Here is a 19466-nt window from a genome sequence, read left to right as displayed (position 1 = left end):
AAGGCCTGTAAGAACTTGCTCTGACACAGAGCTGATGTCTATAAACAGATTAGTAGAAGGGAGCAGAACATCTCTCTACCTCCATAACTCTTATGTCTTGGCATGAAAATGAAATAAAATAATAGGAAAAAATTATTTCCAGCACAGCCCACCATTATTCTACGGAAGTAAGGTAAAGAAAAGTTTAGTCTGTCCTCCAAATGCTTGTGTTTCATTGAATGAATTTAGTAATTAATCATAAATATCCACTAATTAGTGTTAGATGCTGAAGGTTTCAGTGTGGGGAGAAATAAAAGACAAAATAGACTTGGAAGAGGAAATGACTGAAAATTGTGATCTGTGCTCTTATTTAAGAGGTTCAGCATAATTAATTCATAGTTCAAGCAGCCACTGCTAAAGCCAACTCCAGTTTTCATTTGTAAAAGAAGAGGGAATGGTACAGTTTAAAAAATCCTGAAATTGTATGGAACTTAAGGTTTGAACTGGTGATTAGTAGGCAAGAAAAAAAGTTTTGCATTCTTTTTCCTTTACCTTCTTCATATAAGGCATCAAAAGGAAATGGGATAATTGAAGAGGCAGAAGAGAAAAACTTAAGTACCTAACTCATCTACTCACCAAACAGGTATAGAAAAACTGCAGTGGAACATGGCAATGTAAGCGGTTCCCAAATTTGTCTGTTAGAATCACTTGGAGAGCTTTAGAAAATTCCAAAGCTGAGGCCATATCCCAGCCCAGTTACTCACAATCTCTGGGGGAGTGGGGCACAGGAATCAATAGTTTTTGAAGTGCCACAGGTGATTCCAATATGTAGAAATATCAGGAACCCACTAGAGTATGGAATTACCGATTTATCACTTACTATACTAAAAATATTGATACTAATCGATTATTATGTGCATCATTGTACATGGGCATGTTATGTTTTAACATCAGTCATGATTAGTCTGCTTGCTAAAATCATTCTTGCCATTATGTTCTATCTTCATTTATCAACAGGAATTGGCGACAATGAAACAGATTGTCACCAATATGCGCAGTAAGCGTTCTGAGGACCAGTTACTTCTTACTAAAACAGAAGCAAAAAATATGACAGAAGATCATAAATCAAAGATTTTAAATGTGCCTAGAGAACATGAAGACAATATATTTATACCCAAACCAACACTCTTTGTAAGTACAATCGAAATTAACTTAGAATTTTAATATCTCTGATTTTCATAAATATATTTTAAATTTCTTGCCTCTTATTCATATTGGTTTTAAACTACTTTTAATCGTTTTATTAAAAGGCCTCGAGAGAGCTGTATTAATCCCACTTCTGAATGTATGTGTTACCTACCTTACAGCTGATAGTGGGGTTTTATATTTTTAGTTAATATATTAGACTTGCCCAGAAATTAGCCTTAATGTAGCATTTACCTCCTTCAGCCTCCAGGACTTCTAGGGGAATCAGGAAGACATTTTGTATAATTTTTTAATTTATTTAAGAATAAAAAGGAATGCAGAATATCACCTGCCCCCTCTTATTTGTAAATTAGTATATTTTGCTCTAAGAGGTTCTTCGTAAAGTATAAAACCAATCATATTAATATAAACTGAAATACATTATTAGGTAGAAATGTACAGGCACAGAAATCATTCAGAGAACAAAAAATCAGAAAACTTTGGATTGATAATACAGAAAATACTGAAAATGGTGTTTTAACAAATAAAAATAAGAATAAAAAGACAACAGAATCAAACAGGATTAACATTATTAAATATTACACTTCAGCATCGTTTCCCATCCTTTAATTTCTCAGAAGAAATGTGATTTTTACCATCGGAACAGAAACTAAAAACCAGACAGATTTTCTGTATGATATTCTGATTTAGTGAGTCCCCAGAATTTCATTTTTTAAAACTTAAAACTAGATGATTGTAAGAATTAGTCAAGTATAGGAGTTTCTGATCTAAGCTATTTCTGTATACATTCAGATAATGCTCAAGATCAATGAGATATGGTGATTACTTGGTGCAACATCCTTTTAAAAAAAAATGACAGAGTTACAATTTAGATAAAATAAGGGATAATTACTGTAAGGATTCATGTGGCAGTAATGGAGGCTGTGCTAACAGGAGAGAGAAAACAGGAGGCCTAGATTGACCAGCCAGGAAACGAGACAGCTATACGGATTTCCGGATTTCCACAGCTGTGTCCTGGGATCTTTTCCTCTGGTAGCACACCAGCTTCTCTTTGTTTCTCTCCCAATTTCTGCTTACTCATAGTTTCCACTTCCTCATCAACTTGCACTTGGCCCCTTGTCTTGAGACATGTTTCCTTCTCAGATCTACTCTGTTATAACCTAGTTCTCTCTGTAAGTTCCAAAAACAAGAATCTGATTGGTGCAACTTAATTTTGTTGGGTAAAACCCCTTTGTGGTGAGACTTGTTAAGGTTATTAGTCAGCCTATTGAATGGCCACTCGTACTAGTGAGCAGGGATCACATGGTACCAAATAAAGCTGCCTACAGCTATTTATTCCAAAGCACCGTGGCTCCGAAAGTGGGCTAAGATTATGGCAGACGATATGATATGTCTATTATATTATAATCTATAAGAAAAGAACAAACTGACTGCATAGATGTTGATGGGAAAAGTAAGGTCAGATGAAAACCACGAGGTACAGCCAAATAGTTAAAGCCTATCACGCCCTCTGATCTGCTTTTCTGACCCTTCTCTGTTCCAAGCAATGAACTATTCCTTCTAACCCTGATCTCCTATATTTCTCACTTTGGATGATAACTGATTCTGATATCTTGACTGTACCCAGTGTATAATTAACAGTAAAATGTCTCCAGTACCTCAAAATAAGGTTATGCAATGAGAACAAAATTAAGAAGATTCAAAATATAAAGTATTAATTGGGTGAGTTTTATTTCCTTCTTTTTCCCTATCTGTGTTTTCTAGGGGGGTTATGATAAACTTAATTTCTTTTATAATAAGGGAAAAATTGTCAGAAGTATAGCTCAGGGGCGCCTGGCTGGCTCAGTCCATAGAGCATATAACTCTTGATCTCAGGGCCATGAGTTTAAAACAAAAACAAAAACAAGGTATGACCTCAGCTATACCCTAATGAAAACTGGAAGCTAATACTGTAAACCAGTCGCATCAAGGCCTTGTGCTAATGCAAAATTGTTCATGTGAATTGACTGGGTAACTGGGAGCAAACCATTTAAACACTCTGAGCTGGTTCTTGTCTGTAAAATTAGGGAGGAGATCATATGAGATGAAGTCTGGACATTTTTTTTTTTTTAATGTTTATTTATTTTGAGAGAGAGAGAATGTGAACAGGGGAGAGGGGCAGAGAGAGAGGGAGAGAGAGAATTTTAACCAGGCTCCATACCCAGTGTGGAGCCTGACATGGGGCTCAAACTCACAAACTGTGAGATCTTGACCTGAGCCAAAACCAGGAGTCGGACACTGAACCGACTAAGCCACTTGGGCACCCCTGGACATCTTGTATACCAACATGCTATGATTCTTTTTTGGCATTATAATTTTTACAGTTGCTATTTGAATATTTTTAATTTTCCATACCAATATTTTTCTTGTATCTTTTCTGATAATGTTAATAAGGAATTTATGATGCAAATATTTGAAAATAAGTTTTAATTATTTAATAATCTTAGTTTTATAGCAAAAATGGAAATGTTTCTTTCTTTTAATGTTTACTTATTTAACTTGATAGAGAACATGCACACACACACGGGAGGGGCAAAGAGGAAATCCCAGACAGGCTCTGCGTGGAGCTGATGTGGGGCTCGATCTCACATACTGTAAGATCATGACCTGAGCTGAAATCAAGAGTCGGATGCTTACCTGACTGAGCCACCCAAGCGGCCCATAAAATTGGAAACATTTCTTTTTTCTTTTTAAATTTTTTTTAATGTTTATTTATTTTTGACAGGGAGACACAGTGTGAGCGGGGGAGGGGCAGAGAGAGAGGGAGACACAGAATCTGAAGCAGGCTCCAGGCTCTAGGCTCTGAGCTGTCCACACAGAGCCCAAAGTGTGGCTCGAACTCATGAACCGTGAGATCATGACCTGAGCCGAAGTGGGACACTTGACCGACTGAGCCATCCAGGTGTCCTCAAAAATGGAAACATTTCTAACTTGCTTCTAGATCCTTTGGCTGAAATTATTTGCTATTGGTATTTTTCCCTGATACCAGATTTAATGCTGGATAGATGGATGGATGTGTGTTCATACACGCATATTTTTGTATGAGGAAAACACACAAAACTACTTTTGCCTGGGCAATGGGGTGGAGGTACAGCTGTGATACAGAAGAGAAGGAAGAATAAGAGCTTGCAACATTTTTCTTTATATGCTATTATATTCAAATGAATGTTTTGCAGTGCTCACGTGATACATAAGAAGACAGCCCCAAAAGGTGCATTTTATGGGACAAGTGCTGGCCATCGAAATCGCAGATATGGCAAAGTTGTTTTTCAGGCATTTAATGCACTAACAAAGACTAGACTGAACCACAGAATGTAAATGCTTTAAGGATAGTACACTTGATCTTAGCCAAAAGGCCGAGAAGCAATAAATGCTTTAAGGATAGGAGCTGTGTTTCCATTGCCTTGCACAGCTCATGAACAGAGCTGATACTTTCAAATATTTGCTCGTTGAGGACTTAAAAAACAAAAAAACAAAACAAAACAAAAAACGGTTATGTGCCTTCCTGATTTACTTATCTTCTTTGCTGTTAAAACTCTACTGGGTGGGAAACTTCAGTGTTAAAACTAAAAGGACAGGGAGAGTGAAAGAGGCAGCTCCTAAGTCTGTGGTTAGTCCCCACACTGTGGTTAGTGCCACTTCTGCAACAGGCGGCACCATTTCAGTCCCTGTCATTCACAAACACCCCATTCATTCCCACTAATCATCTACTTTCTCTCTCAATGTAGCTTTTAGCTGTGCTACCCCTTTTCTCTAGCCTTACCTATCTCCTTTCTAGAAGAAAACTGGAGCTATTCTAATCCTCTTTGAAGCAACTTTCTTTTTTCCTTCCAGAGACGCACGGGACTACCTTTTGCTAGTTTTCTGCTACCATCCTTTTCCAAACCAGCATCTTTACTCAGGATTCATATCATTGTCACTATTTTCTCAATAAAAATGCAGATATGAGCAATCCTGTTCTTAGTCTTTTCTCCACACAGATTGTAAGCATTGAAACAATAAAGAGCCTTAGGCTCTAGGGAGGGCAGGGAAGCACCAGGGGCACCTGGGTGGCTCAGTCAGTTAAGCGTCCGACTTTGGCTCAGTTTATGATCTCACGGTTCATGAGTTTGAGTCCCACATCAGGCTCTGCACTGATAGTTTGGAACCTGAATGGGATTCTCTCTCCTTCTCTGTGCCCCTCCCCCACTCACTCTTTATTTCTCTCTCTTTCTGTCTCTCTCAAAATAAATAAATAACTTAAAAAAAAAAATGGGTAGCACCAGTACATAGTATATGAAGTTTCCAAATTATGAGTTTGTGGTAGGGTTCAGATCTTAACTTAGATTGATTATCTCAATGGCTAGCATCTGCTGAATGGTAAGGTAAGTTTATATAATTTATACATAATGCTTATATGAGCACATAACTCTCTCCGTAGAAGTGATTTAGAAGGCTACATGTGGTCACCTGGAAGACAAAAAAAATGTTCGAATAAGTACAATTCAGTTCAACAAGTTCATCCTGACTATATGCAAGAACCCATGCTTAACATTATAGAAGATTTGATCATTTTGATATAGATGAAATCAGGTGGACTACTTTAAAGTAAAGAAAATACTAAGTTCTATGGGAATTTAAAAAAAAGAATAGATACTGTGATGTTGATGGGTTCCCGCAGAAAGTGTTTGAGGTTGGCCTTGAAGAATGTCTAAGATTTTGACAGGTGACAGGTAGGGTTAGAGAGAGAAATTCCAAAGGCCGAAAAAGTACAGTATTGACAAAGTATTTTCAAATTTGTGCTCCTTTCCATATTTAATATTAAGATGTCTAATACATGTTTTTTTATACCTTGACTTTATTCCTTTCTTACTACATTCTTGTCCCTCACTTCAGTCACTTCATGATCCATTAACACTTTCCTTAGGACAAAAGAGAAATAAAAGTAGATAGGATATACCTAGAGTAGTCAGAGTCATAGAGGCAGAAAGGGGAACGGTGGCTGCCAGGGACTAGGGGGAGTGAGGAGTTCTTGTTTAATGGGGACAGAGTTTCAGTTACACAAGGTGAATGGATGGTGGTGATAGTCACACAACAACATGAATATACTTAATACTACTGACCTGTACACTTAAAAATGATAACGATGTTATGTGTATTTTGCCACAGTTTAAAATTGTGTCTAGGTATATAGGTTATATATAAAAACAATTTTTCTCCTCATTCATCAAAAGTGAGTTTAGCAGTTATTTATAAAATAGTAATTGAGTGAATGCAGCATTTACATTTCAAAAAATATAACTTTTGGGGTTATCTGACTGGCTGAGTCAGTAGAGTGTGCGACCTTTGATGTCAGGGTCATGAGTTCAAACCCCACACTGGGCATGGAGCCTACGTAATCAAAAAAATTAAAAAGTAACTTTTTGATTCTAACATTGTGAATTCTAATGGCAGCTTCTTCCTGTTGTACTTTAGCTGGTAAGGTAATTTTGAAGTAAGGAATTTCTTTGTGAACATGGAAGGAGGGTGGTGAAGGTTGAACGATCTGGGGAATCTCTCATTTGGTTGGTAAGAAAGCCGGGTCCGCTGCCTAGATAGACTCACTTAAGTTGGGCCCTGCCTGTGAAGACTCTAAATATTTATTTCTGTGATTCCAAGATTATATCTTTTTTGGAAAACAAAGTAATGATATGTAATAGACATCATCTTTTTTTTTTTTTCCTTTAGAAAAGTGGCACTGGTTGAGCACTAATGGATTCTTAGTTTCTAGCTCTTTTTCTAGATTCCAGGAATAATCTACCAGGTGTATTATGCCTGCATTATCATCATTCTTTCTTATTTTAACTACTTTCTCAATATGTTGTAATCTCCAATAACATACTAATTTTTTTTGAGATAGCATGAGCAGCAGAGGAGCAGAGAGAGAGACTCCCAAGCAGGTTCCACACTGTCTGTGCAGAGCACAGATGCAGGGCTTGAACTCACCAACCATGAGGTCATGACCTGAGCTGAAATCAAGAGTCAGACTTTTAATCTGCTTAATAGACTGAGCCACCCAAGCCCCCCAGAGTAATATACTGATGTTTTAGTTGACTGCTTCTCCGTGACAATAGGTACCTATCTTATCAGTTATTTATCTCCAGAATCACATTGTAGTGGTAGATTACTCCTGATAGGTTTCCAGTTAATCCTGTCATTTGTGTGTAGCACAGCCCTCTGAGCTCTCCCTACATCTGGAGTACAGCTTACTTTAGCGTTTGTTAACACTCTACTCATAATCCAAAATTTTCACTGATTTGTATGGTTTCTTTATAAAATTGCAAATATAATTAGCCTAAACCAGCACATAAGAATTAAAGCTGTGTTCCATATACACATATAAAAAAGATTTCATGTAATGGAAACTGTGAGAGATCAAATATCTCGAAAGTCAATTTATAAAGAGGAAAAGCCACTAATGCCTGGAAAGAGGTACATTTGATTATGGCAAATCTACTTCATTAGCACATCTGTTAAAAGGAAGTACTGATGGGGAGGGGATGGAAGGGACTTGGTCTGCAGTGGACCAGACAGATAAAAGGAGTCAGGAAAAACTGTCTACTACTGAAATTCTTATATTGTCCTTTTTGGGTCTTAAGATTCCTTTTCAATATCAAGAGTTTTATTTACTTTCTTCCCATACACACATAGTAGTTATATTTTTTGGTATCAGTTGATTGAAAAAAACACAGGTGTACAAATTATCTACCCTTTGCTATAAGCTGTAGCTTAGTCTACAGAAGCCGCTTAGAGATTTTTTTTTGTCAAGGAGCCACAGTTAAAAAAAAAAAACAAAACAAAACAGTTCACATTGTGACTTAGTGACCGTCACACACTTTGTCAAAACAGAATTTGCCCCAGCTGTGGCACATACTCTGACCTTTTCTATTCTAGTCTGTTGGGGTTTTTTTAAGTGGATTTTATTTTTGCATATCTGAATTCCTGCTGTAAAACATTTAAAGCTAAATGAGGTTTTTAAAATATTTTTAATTTTTTAATTTTTATTCTCTTTTTCTTGAGAGTGAGAGGGGGCACAAGTGAGCAAGGGGCAGAGAAAGAGAGAATCCCTGGGGCGCCTGGGTGGCGCAGTCGGTTAAGCGTCCGACTTCAGCCAGGTCACGATCTCACAGTCCGTGAGTTCGAGCCCCGCGTCGGGCTCTGGGCTGATGGCTCAGAGCCTGGAGCCTGTTTCCGATTCTGTGTCTCCCTCTCTCTCTGCCCCTCCCCCGTTCATGCTCTGTCTCTCTCTGTCCCAAAAATAAATAAACGTTGAAAAAAAAAATTAAAAAAAAAAAAAAAAGAAAGAAAGAGAGAATCCCAGAAGGGGCAGAAAGAGAGGAAGAGAGAGAGAGAAGCGGGGCTCACCCAGTGTGGGACTTGAACTCACAAACTGTGAGATCATGCCCTGAGCCTAAGTCAGACGCTTAATCGACTGAGCCACCCTAGTGCTCCAACAATTGTATTTCTTATTACCGGTTAATAAACTAGCATTCTGATTCTTTTGGATTTAGTTGGCATCTGCCACGTTTTGTTTTTTTTTTTTTTTTTTTTTTTTTTGCTTTTGCTTTTAAAGATCTTATTTTTTTTTAAGTAATCTCTACACCCAACATGTGTCTTGAACTCACAACCCTGACATCAGGAGTCACATGCTCCACCAACTGAACTCACCAGGTACCCCAGCCTCTGCCACTTTTTAAATCTCTTAGCAGATAGCACCTGCCCTTCCCTATGATTTCCTGATTTGGCCATGGAAGCTTCTTTCACCTTTTTTTTTTTTTTTTTAAATATTGTGCATTGTATTCTTCTTTTTTTCTTTTGATGTTTTTTATTTATTTATTTTTGAGAGAGAGAGCATGCAAGAGAGCTGGAGAGGGGCAGAGAAGGAGGGGGACAGAGGATCCGAAGTTGGCTTTTTGAAGTTGGCTCTTTGCTGAGAGCAGAGAACCCAATGTGGGCTCGAACTCGAGGACTGGAGATCATGACCAGAGCCAACATCAGATACTTAACCAACTGAGCCATCCAGGATCCCCTTATTCTTTTTTTTTTTTTTTTTTTTTTTTTTTTTTAGTAGGCTCCATGGCCAACGTGGGGCTTGAACTCAAGACCCTGAGATCAAGAGTTACATGCTCTACCGACTGAGCCAGCCAGGAACCCCTCTTTCACCTTTAGTACTAAGGACTTTGAACTTTGTTTTAATGAAGGAAATACTGAAGTGTTTTAATACAGATTTACATTTTAGAAAGCTAAAGTTAGAAGGATTGTGGGCAATTAATTGAACACAAGAGAGAGCCAAATCAGAATTAGGAGGTCATACAGGAATTAAGCTAGAAACAATGACGGCCCAGTGAGGTCAAGATAAGAACAGAATAAGTTAAAAAGGTATTCAATAAAAGTTAAGTTTTAGCCTGTTTATAATGGGTGTAGTCAGTGAAAAGGAGAAATCTAGGATGAAGAGGAATCAAATATTTCTGGTTTCAATGATTGAGCAAAGTATGATACTGTTCACCAAGACAGAGACGATGGAGGGATGGGGGAGTTCATTTTGACAGACTGAATTTTAGTCACCTGTAGGAACCATCATCCTGTGAAAGTATCTATAGCTCATTAGAGCCACAGTGTAAAACGGGGGTGGAGGAGGGTCCACCGATTTATTTGGTGGTCATTGAACCTGGCCAATGGCATAGATAAGGTCAAGAGGAGTTGATCATTGATGTCACTTCCAACATTGTGTACATCTGCTATGGAACATAAAACAATATAAAAAAGATAAAATCATAAGCTATCATACTAAATCTATGTGCCTACACATATGTATACATATATGTATCTATATTTAGGAATATGGTCCTTCTTACTTTGAAGCAGATCTAAGTGGGAAAGAAGTACACTGTATACTTATTGTAATATTGTATACAATAGGATGTTTTGATCGGAATCAGTGCCTTATGTATACAGGGTTCTGAGTGCTTTATTCTGTAACGGTCAACCTCCCTTGCTTTTTTGTTACTACTCTGTACAGCCAGACGCTTTTTAGATTGAAACAGTTGAGCAGTAAAGCTTAAGAAGTACTCTGGCAAATACTTTGCAATTCAGAAGCTCAAAGTACAGTGATTTGGCCCCACTAATCCTTCAGTAAATATCCATTGAGTGGATAAATATCCATATATAGATGCATAAGACAAATGAAAAGAGCCATGTCCTTGATTTTTTGTAATTCTCTTTGAAAATAAAATCAGTTCATAAATACTTACCTATGCGTGTGTTATGTACAAGCCTTGAGCCAGAAAACACAGATGTGTGTTTTTTCTACAGACCTACCAGATGAGAAATTATTTCTGAACCTTTGCCTTTGAGTAACCTTCCGAATTAAGAAAAGCAATTATTTCCTGCAATTTTACACACAAAGCCCCAGTATATATAGGTACTTGGTTCTCTGAATGGCCTCTCTTATTTTCCTTATAAGCATTTTACTTGATTTTTGTTTTTTTGTTTTTAACAGACCAAAAAAGAAGCACCTGAGTGGTCTAAGAAACAAAAGATGAAGACCTAGTGTTTTGGATGGATTTGCTGTATCATTATTTACTCCTGAAGTTCTTTCTCTGATGAGCAAAAAGTTTATCTTAATCATGGACTTGACATTTTTTTTTTAATAACCAAAGCTTATTTTAACCAAATGTTAAATTAAGAGATTTCAGCCTAAGAATCAAAATGTATAACGTGCAGACAGCAGTCCACTTTGTATTTGGTTTTACCTATTGTGTTACAAAATAAATATCATATACTCTTATGATTTACATTTTGGAGCTTTTTTCTACATATATAAATACTAGGCTTAAATGTCGTAACATAAATACCAAGACACATTACGTTTTTAAAATTAAGAATCATTTGTGAAATCTATTAGAAGACACTTCAAATGCCCAGTGACGGTGGTCAAATATCATGTAGGCGAATATGAATTGCCGACTATTTCTTTGGGCTCTGTTTTTCCTTATAATATGATCATTAATCAATAAAGTCTAGTAGAAAATCTGTTACTCCGTTGGTCAAGTAAGAATTTGGTAGAAAGTCTCTTGGTACATTGGTCTAAACAGTGCTGATTCAGATGCAGTATGGACCCAATTTCTAGTCAGTGAGAAAAAAAAATGAATAATACTTTCTCTTTTTCTTGATACAAAATATGTCCCATTTCTCATTCAAGAGATAAAACGTAAAGAAGAAGGGGAAGGAGGGAAATAGAGAAAGAAAAGAAAAATATGTTTTTATAAATCAGGTTTTCTCAACCAGTGTTGAACATAGTGGCTGGATAATTCTTCGTTCCGGGTGGAGTTGGTGGGGGCAGTTCTCTGCATTGTGAGATGTTCAGCAGCATCTCTGGCCTCCGCCACTAGATGACAGTAGCACCACCACCCCCAGTTGTGTTAAGCAGAACCGTCTCTGTCCACGGGGGTGGCAAAGTCCCTCCCTATTTCCTAGTGAGGAACCAGTGATACGGAAGTTGATTTCTGTAGGTGTGAAACACAAGTACCATCTGTTCAATGTGTTCTTTGAAAATCACAATAGTGCAGACTGTTAGGTGAGTGAGAGAACAGAAAAAGCCTTTGATGATAGTATATACTTACAAATCTATCATCGACCTGAAGACCCTAATCTCATCTCCCCTCTTTGTTTCATTTAATTAAACATCTTCTAATATACTTTCTGCAACAAAGGTTTGTGAATATGACCTTTCTTAGGCGTGCATGTAAAATCCAGAGTACTTATATGATTCATTAAAACTATATTAATTCGTAGACATAATTTGTTTCCTTCTAAAATGATAGAAAATGTCTTATGTTCAATTCTAATTATTAATCTAAAATCACTTTGTAATTTATTTTAGTCAATCCATTATTATATGATATTTTAATACAAAGGGATACTGATTGATTACCCAAGTTAAATTAATGATGTGATGGCACAAAAACAGGCACTCAGATCAATGGAACAGAATAGAAAACCGAGAAATGGGCCCACAAACGAATGGCCAACTAATCTTTGACAAAGCAGGAAAGAATATCCAATGAAATAAAGACAGTCTCTTCAGCAAGTGATGCTGGGAAGACTGGACAGTGACATGCAGAAGAATGAGCTTGGACCACTTTCTTACACCATTCACAAACATAAACTCAAAATGGATGAAAGACTTCAATGTAAGACAGGAAACCATCAAAATCTTCGAGGAGAAAGCAGGCAAAAACCTCTTTGATCTTGCCCGCATCAACTTCTTACTCAACGTCTTCTTACTCCACATCTCTGGAGGCAAGAAAAACAGGAGTAAAAATGAACTGTTGGGACCTCATCAAAATAAAAAGCTTCTGCACAGCGAAGGAAACAATCAGCAAAACTGAAAGGCAACTGACAGAATGGGAGAAGGTATTTGCAAACGACATATCAGATAAAGGGTTAGTATCCAAAATCTAAAGAACTTCTCAAACTCACCACCCAAAAAACAAATATTCCAGTGAAGAAATGGGCAAAAGACATGAATAGACCCTTCTCCAAAGAAGACCTCCAGATGGCCAGCCAACACATGAAAAAATGGTCAACATCATTCATCATCAGGGAAATACAAATCAAAACTACAATGAGATATCACCTCACACCTGTCAGAATGGCTAACGGTAACAACTCAGGCAACAACAGGTGTTGGCAAGGATGCGGAGAAAGAGGATCTCTTTTGCACTGCTGGTGGGAATGCAAATTGGTGCAGCCACTCTGGAAAACAGTATGGAGGTTCCTCAAAAAATTAAAAAAAGAACTACCCTACAACCCAGCAATTGCACTACTAGGTATTTATCCAAGGGATACAGGTATGCTGTTTTGAAGGGACACATGCACCCCAATATTTATTACAGCACTATCGACAATAGCCAAAGTATGGAAAGAGCCCAAATGTCCATCGATGGATGAATGGATAAAGAAGATGTATATATATACAATGGAGTATTACTCAGCAATCAAAAAGAATGAAATCTTGCCGTTTTCACCTACGTGGATGGAACTAGAGGGTATTATGTCAAGCGAAATTAGAGAAAGACCAATATCATATGACTTCACTCATATGAGGACTTTAAGAGACAAAACAGATGAACATAAGGGAATGGAAGCAAAAATAAAAATGGAGGGGGACAAAACATAAGAGACTCTTAAATATGGAGAACAAACAAAGGGTTACGGGGAGGGGCTGTGGGAGAGGGGATGGGCTAAATGGGTAAGGGGCATTAAGGAATCTACTGAAATCATTGTTGCACTATACGATAACTAACTTGAATGTAAATTTAAAAAATAAATTAAATAAATAAGTAAATAATAAAATCAAAGCTGTATAGGAAAAAATAAATGGTTAAAAATGTTTTAAAAAGTAAACAAATAATAAAATAGTGATGTGAACAAGGGCACAGAAGTAGGAAAATTAGGAGCTCATTTAAGAAACAGAAACTGCAGTGATGAAGAAATTGAGGAAGTCTTTCTGTCTCCAGATCCTTAATATTCTTCCCTCTTTCTTTCCTTTCACTACTAGATATAATTCCTTGGGGGAAAAAAGTTCCTAGTATCATTTCTTACCATAATATCTATTAATAAATCTCAGAGTTAGGATGTTTTGTTTTTTATTGAATTATATTTGACATACTATAATTTTTAGTTTCAGATGCACAACATAGGGAGTTGATATTTTTATACATTATGAAATGACCACCACAATAGGTCTAGTTACCCTATGTCACCACACAAAGTTATTACAATGTTATTGACTATATTCCTTAGTTGTACCTTATATCCCCATGACTTATATTATTGTATAACTAGAAGATTGTACCTCTTAATCCCTATTGCCTATTTCACCCATTCCTTAACTTCCTGCTTGATTGTGACATGAAAGCTTCTTGGAAGACCTTTGTGGATTTCTAATTCAGATGCCACTCCTATCAGAAAGTCTTATCTGTTCTGCCATAATAATCTGTATTAAATTCTCTGTACTTTATCTATCTTTAATTCTGCCTACCATGTTTTATAATAATTGTTTATGCTTGTCTATTTCCTTGAAGGCAAGAATTATTTCTTAGGCTTTTTTGGTCCTTGGTAATTTAGCACTGTGCCTTGAACTTAAGTAGGAAATGTTTATTTGATGAATTTGAGCAGAGATGAGATACAGTGATGTAAATTTTTATTTTACTAATGTCTTAAAAACTAGAGTTTTTTTTTTCTAGTATCCTGAAATCTATTGTAGCTCATTTCTTAATGTCACTACAACCCTTGCCTTTTCTCCAAATTTCCAGACCTTCACTTCTTCACTTTTTCCTCCTTACCATTTCTTTATTATTATTATTATTATTATTATTATTATTATGGTAAAAAACACATAACAAAATTTTTAATGTACAGTTTTTTTAATGTACATTTAATTTTTAAATGTACAGTTCAGTAGTATTGACTCTATTCACATAGTTGTACAGCAAACCTCCAGACTTTCTCATCTCTCAAATCTGAAATACTCATTAAACAGCCTCTCATTTCCCCTTTTTCCCTCCCCAGCAACCCACCATACTTCTGTTTCTATGAATTTGACTACTTTAGATTTCATATAAGTGAAATCATACAGTATTTGTCTTTTTATGACTGGCTTATTACACGCAGCAAAATGTCCTCAAGGTTCATCCGTATTGTAGCATATGTCAAAATTTCCTTATTTATTGCTGAATAATATTCTACTGTTTGTATATAACACATTTTTTTTAATCCATTTATCCCTTGATGGACATCTGGGTTGCTTTCACCTCTTGACTATTACAAATCTCCTTATTTCCTAACTTTATCATAATCCTTTCCTGGCTTTGGCATTTTCTTATTAAAACGTAAATAAAACAAGATTAGCATAATATTCTTTTTTTTCCTGGTAAATGTTTTATGAAACGTTGCCCAAATGTAAGAGTAATGGCTACCATTATCAAGCTCCTTCTGTCAGCCAGTTGCTGTGTTACATGCTTTCTACTCCTTAATTTACTTAATCTAAACAGTAACTTTGCCAAGTAAGCATTATCTTCATTTTTAAAATGAAGAAACTAAGACTCAGAGTAACTTAATGGCCCAAGATCAGACACGTAATAAATAGAGGTGGATCTGAACCAAGACTGTCTAATTCTAATGGCCATGCTCTTTCCAGTATACTCTACTGCTTCTCATGCCTCACTCCCTATCCCCACCCCCACCCCAGTGGGACAGAAAGGAGGGGGAAAAATCTTGATTTATCAGCTTTCTTTGGAGGGAAAAAAAAAATGGATAAGATGTAGCATAGCTGAATTTTTATTCAAGAAAAATTTATAGGTATCGGATCTATTCCTAAAGATAATGTTCCAGTGTTAAAGGATTCTGACACTAAGGAATTCCGTGTTCTCACAATTCTTACTAAGTTAATAGTATATAATAAGCTTTTCAGAACCAACTAAATCATCCATGCGTTATTTAATTCATGCATTCATTCGACAAACGTGAAACACTTAAAATGTGTAAGGCATTCAAACTTTGAAGTGTTTGTTCTCTTCCTTTTCCAAAGGGCTTTGAAAAAGAACTCTATGATGTCTCAAACACCAGAGAAGAGATTTTATCTTATCCTCAATGTAAGAATTTCTGAAAAGAACTATCACCCAGTGACCATGAGTACTCCAAATTCACCATATTATACCGACAGTGGTTAGATAATCACCCATCAGAAAGTTTAAAGCAGGATTCCCAACCCCTTAGAGAAGGTTGAAGCTATTAATGAGTCAGATTCCCTTTCATTCATTCTAAGATCTTGCAAAGCTAAGAATATGCAAAAAAGGGGGCAGGGAAAATAATTTATTTCAATGTTACTTAGTTTAGAAAGTAGTAAGTACTATAAATGCTTCAAAGAAAGATTTCCTGAGGCTTAGAGGTCACCAAAGCTCGGCGGCTAGCTATCAAGAGTCCTCACTAGGTATCGTTTCTTTTGGTTGATTTACAAGAGTCCATAGTCCAGGCCTCAGCTCTACAGGCTCAGAAACTTAATTTTATTACTTAAGGTACTGAAGGTGACATCTTTCAAGAGTATGCCCCCACTCACTGGTGTATAAATCATGTATTTTGAGCAAGAAGTAAAACTATTCTACAGAATACAACTCCATGATTGGCACAGATGGAACATTCCCTATTTTCCCTTGGCTTCTGCAATACTGTAAACTCATCATTTTCCTCCTTCCTCCTCTTTTAGCTGATCATGAAACATGAGAACATTTCAGTTTCTTTTTCCCCTTAAATCTTTTTCCTGTTCTGTATTGAATCTCTTGATAATTTCTACTCCCTGGCTTTAGTTACTATATGCCAATATTCCCAAATGTATATCTCTAGGTCAAACTGTTTCTTTTAACACCTGACTACTTGATGTGTCTACTTGGATGTCCCATTGTGACCTCAAACCTAACTTGAACCAAAACAAAACAAAAACAAAAAACCCAAACAAAACTGAATTCACCAAGTTTCTTTTCCAGTCCCTCAATAAATGGTACCACCATCTATGTACTCTAAATGGCTCATAGCATGATTGTAGGAGTCATTCTAGACCCTTCTCTTATTTACTCCCAAGCATTCAATCACCCAGCCTTGTTGATCTGCCTTATAAATATTTCCCCTGTTTAAAAAAATTTTGATTATGAGAATTTCCAAGTAAACAAAAGGGCAGCATAAACATTGGCAGGGCAGGGGAGGGAGACAGATATGCTGTTTGTGGTAATGGTTTCGTGAGTGTTTACGGTTTATAAAATTGTACATTTTTTTAAATGTGCAGTTTATTATATGTCAGTTGTACCTTAAAAATGTTTGAAAAGAAAAGGAGGAAATCACTACTTAGTAACCCCTAATGAAATAAATGATTCGGGCATCAATCACCAATGAATGCTGAAGCAATGAGATACAAGGATAATAGGGAACTTTACATCAGGCCATAATCACCTAAATTTTCTGATCAACCTTATTATCACTAAAAGTGGGGCAAGCAGAAATTATGTGCCTCTTGATGTGATATAATGTGAAATATAAAACAATACCTATGCAGTATCCTTGGGAAAAACAAACTTACCCTGAATCAAATCAAGTCTTCAGATCTAACTTCAATCTAAAGGCAAAGCAAGAAATAGATCAAGCTGAATAACACTATGAAGAAGGAATTGACTAAATCCAGAATGTAGGACGTTATGGGTATTGGAATGTTCAATGTTTCCAGGCCTTATTTGTAGCCTCTTTGATAGAGCTGTGAAATTAACGTTCTTAAATGGAGGGGGGAAATCATAAGCTCCTATTGATACATCCAATCTAAGTTAAGATTTTTGTAGAGATTTCAACTTCTTGATTTTTATATTTTGTATTTCATTTACTGTTTATGAATTTCTGTCACCAACTTAATTCAAGCCCTTATGTCCTCTTCCCTAAATTATATCAGATGTATTCTACCTGATCTCCATAAATCTACTCATGCCTCTCTCCAAACCATTCTCCACAGAACAATCTTTTCTTTTTTTATACGACAATTTTTTATTTAAAGTTTAATCTACAGTTTATATAAGTACTTATAAGTCATGAACTTGAAAAACAGAACAAAATACAATTGAGGTAGAAGTTAAGAGCACAGTGCCATGTTTCAGTAAATTTAATTCAAAATTGTAAATGACCAGATAGATGAGCCTTGATTTTTACTCAACCCATGTTAAATATTGATTGAAATAAACAAACAAACAAACAAACAAACAAACAAATAAATAAATAAACAAATAATAAATATTGATTTCATATAAGGTAGAGAATAATTTTATTTTTCATTTAATGCAATCATGGCAATTTTAATCATAATATTGTACATCATTGGCAATTTTTAAAATTCTTAACTATGTTGATCATAATGTAACACTTATTTCTCAATAGTTGCCAAAGGTATTTCACTTGCTACCTTCACAGACTAGAAGTTCAGAACTATGTTTTTTGTTTTTGTTTTTGTTTTTGTTTTTGTTTTTGTTTTGTACTAGCAAAATGAGTTTGTTCTGGAATAGCAGATAAATTGTGATTTGGAACTAGAAAACTATGGTGAACCATAAGCAAGTTCCCAGAATTAACTTTAAAAACTACTGTATAAGGGGTTATTTTTTAATGTAAAGAACTTACACAACTCAACACCAATAATAATAATAATAATAATGCAATTAAAAATCAGGCAAAGGACCCAAATAGACATTTTTCCAAAAAAAAAAGACATAAGATGGCCAATAGACACATGAAAAGATGCTCAACACTTCTCATCATCAGGGAAATGCAAATCAAAACCACAATGAGATGTCACCTCACACATGTCAGAATGGCAGTCATCAAAAAAACAAGAAATAACAACTGTTGGTGAGATTGTGGAGAAATGGGAACCATCATGCACTGTTGGTGGGAATATAAATTGGTGCAACAACTGTGGGAAATGGTATGGCAGCTCTTTAAAAGTAGAAATACCAAAGAATTAATTTAATTTAATTAATAATTTAATTAATTAAGGGACACCTGGATGGCTCAATCGGTTAAGCACACAACTTCAGCTCAGGTCATGATCTCACGGTTCATGGATTTGAGCCCCATGTGCTGGCAGCTCAGAACCTGGAACCTGCTTCAGATTCTGTGCCTCCCTGTTTCTCTGTCCCATCCCCACTCATGTTCTATCTCTCAAAAGGAAATAAATGTTAAAAAAAAAAAAAAGTAAAAAATTAATTTAAAATAGAAATACCATTTGATTCAGTAACTCCACTACTGGGTTTTTACCCCCCAAAAAACAAAAATTCTAATTAGAATAGATATATGAACCCCTATGTTTATTGCAGAATTATTTAAAATAGCCAAGATATGAAAGCAACCCAAGTGTCCATTGATAAGTGAATGGATAAAGATGTGGTATATACATAACAAGGGAATACTACTCAGCCATAAAAAGAAATGAAATCTTGCCATTTGCAACAACATGGATGGACCTAGGGGGTATTATGCTAAGTGAAATAAGTCAGACAGAGAAAGGCAAATACCATATGATTTCTCTTATATGTCGAATATAAAAAGCAAAACAAGTGAACCAACACAGAAACAGACTTTTACATACAAGGAACAAACTAGTAGTTGCCAGAGGTGAGGTAGGTTGGGGTATGGGC

General features: G+C 36.0%; 1 protein-coding gene and 1 pseudogene across 3 annotated transcripts in view; one reads left to right on the top strand and one right to left on the bottom strand.

Annotated features, from left to right (window-relative positions):
- The window catches only part of PIBF1 (progesterone immunomodulatory binding factor 1), a 203488-nt gene extending 192452 nt beyond the window's left edge, over positions 1-11036 (top strand). For 2 of the 3 annotated variants that reach the window (XM_040487375.1, XM_040487376.1), the window contains exons 17-18: positions 997-1170; positions 10742-11036. In XM_040487375.1, coding sequence (XP_040343309.1) covers positions 997-1170; positions 10742-10792 — 225 coding nt within the window. In that variant the 3' untranslated portion in view covers positions 10793-11036. Of the gene's footprint in view, positions 1-545; positions 623-996; positions 1171-10741 lie in introns of those variants that run through there. The other variant, XM_040487377.1, reaches the window with a different exon arrangement.
- On the bottom strand, positions 4444-4592 carry LOC121037978 (uncharacterized; annotated as a pseudogene).
- Positions 11037-19466: the final 8430 nt, after the last annotated feature.

The sequence above is a fragment of the Herpailurus yagouaroundi genome, unplaced genomic scaffold (genome assembly GCF_014898765.1).
Source record: "Herpailurus yagouaroundi ecotype Mexico unplaced genomic scaffold, PumYag 164, whole genome shotgun sequence".
Lineage (NCBI taxonomy): Eukaryota > Metazoa > Chordata > Mammalia > Carnivora > Felidae > Herpailurus > Herpailurus yagouaroundi.
This window is presented reverse-complemented; position numbering and strand designations above follow the sequence as displayed.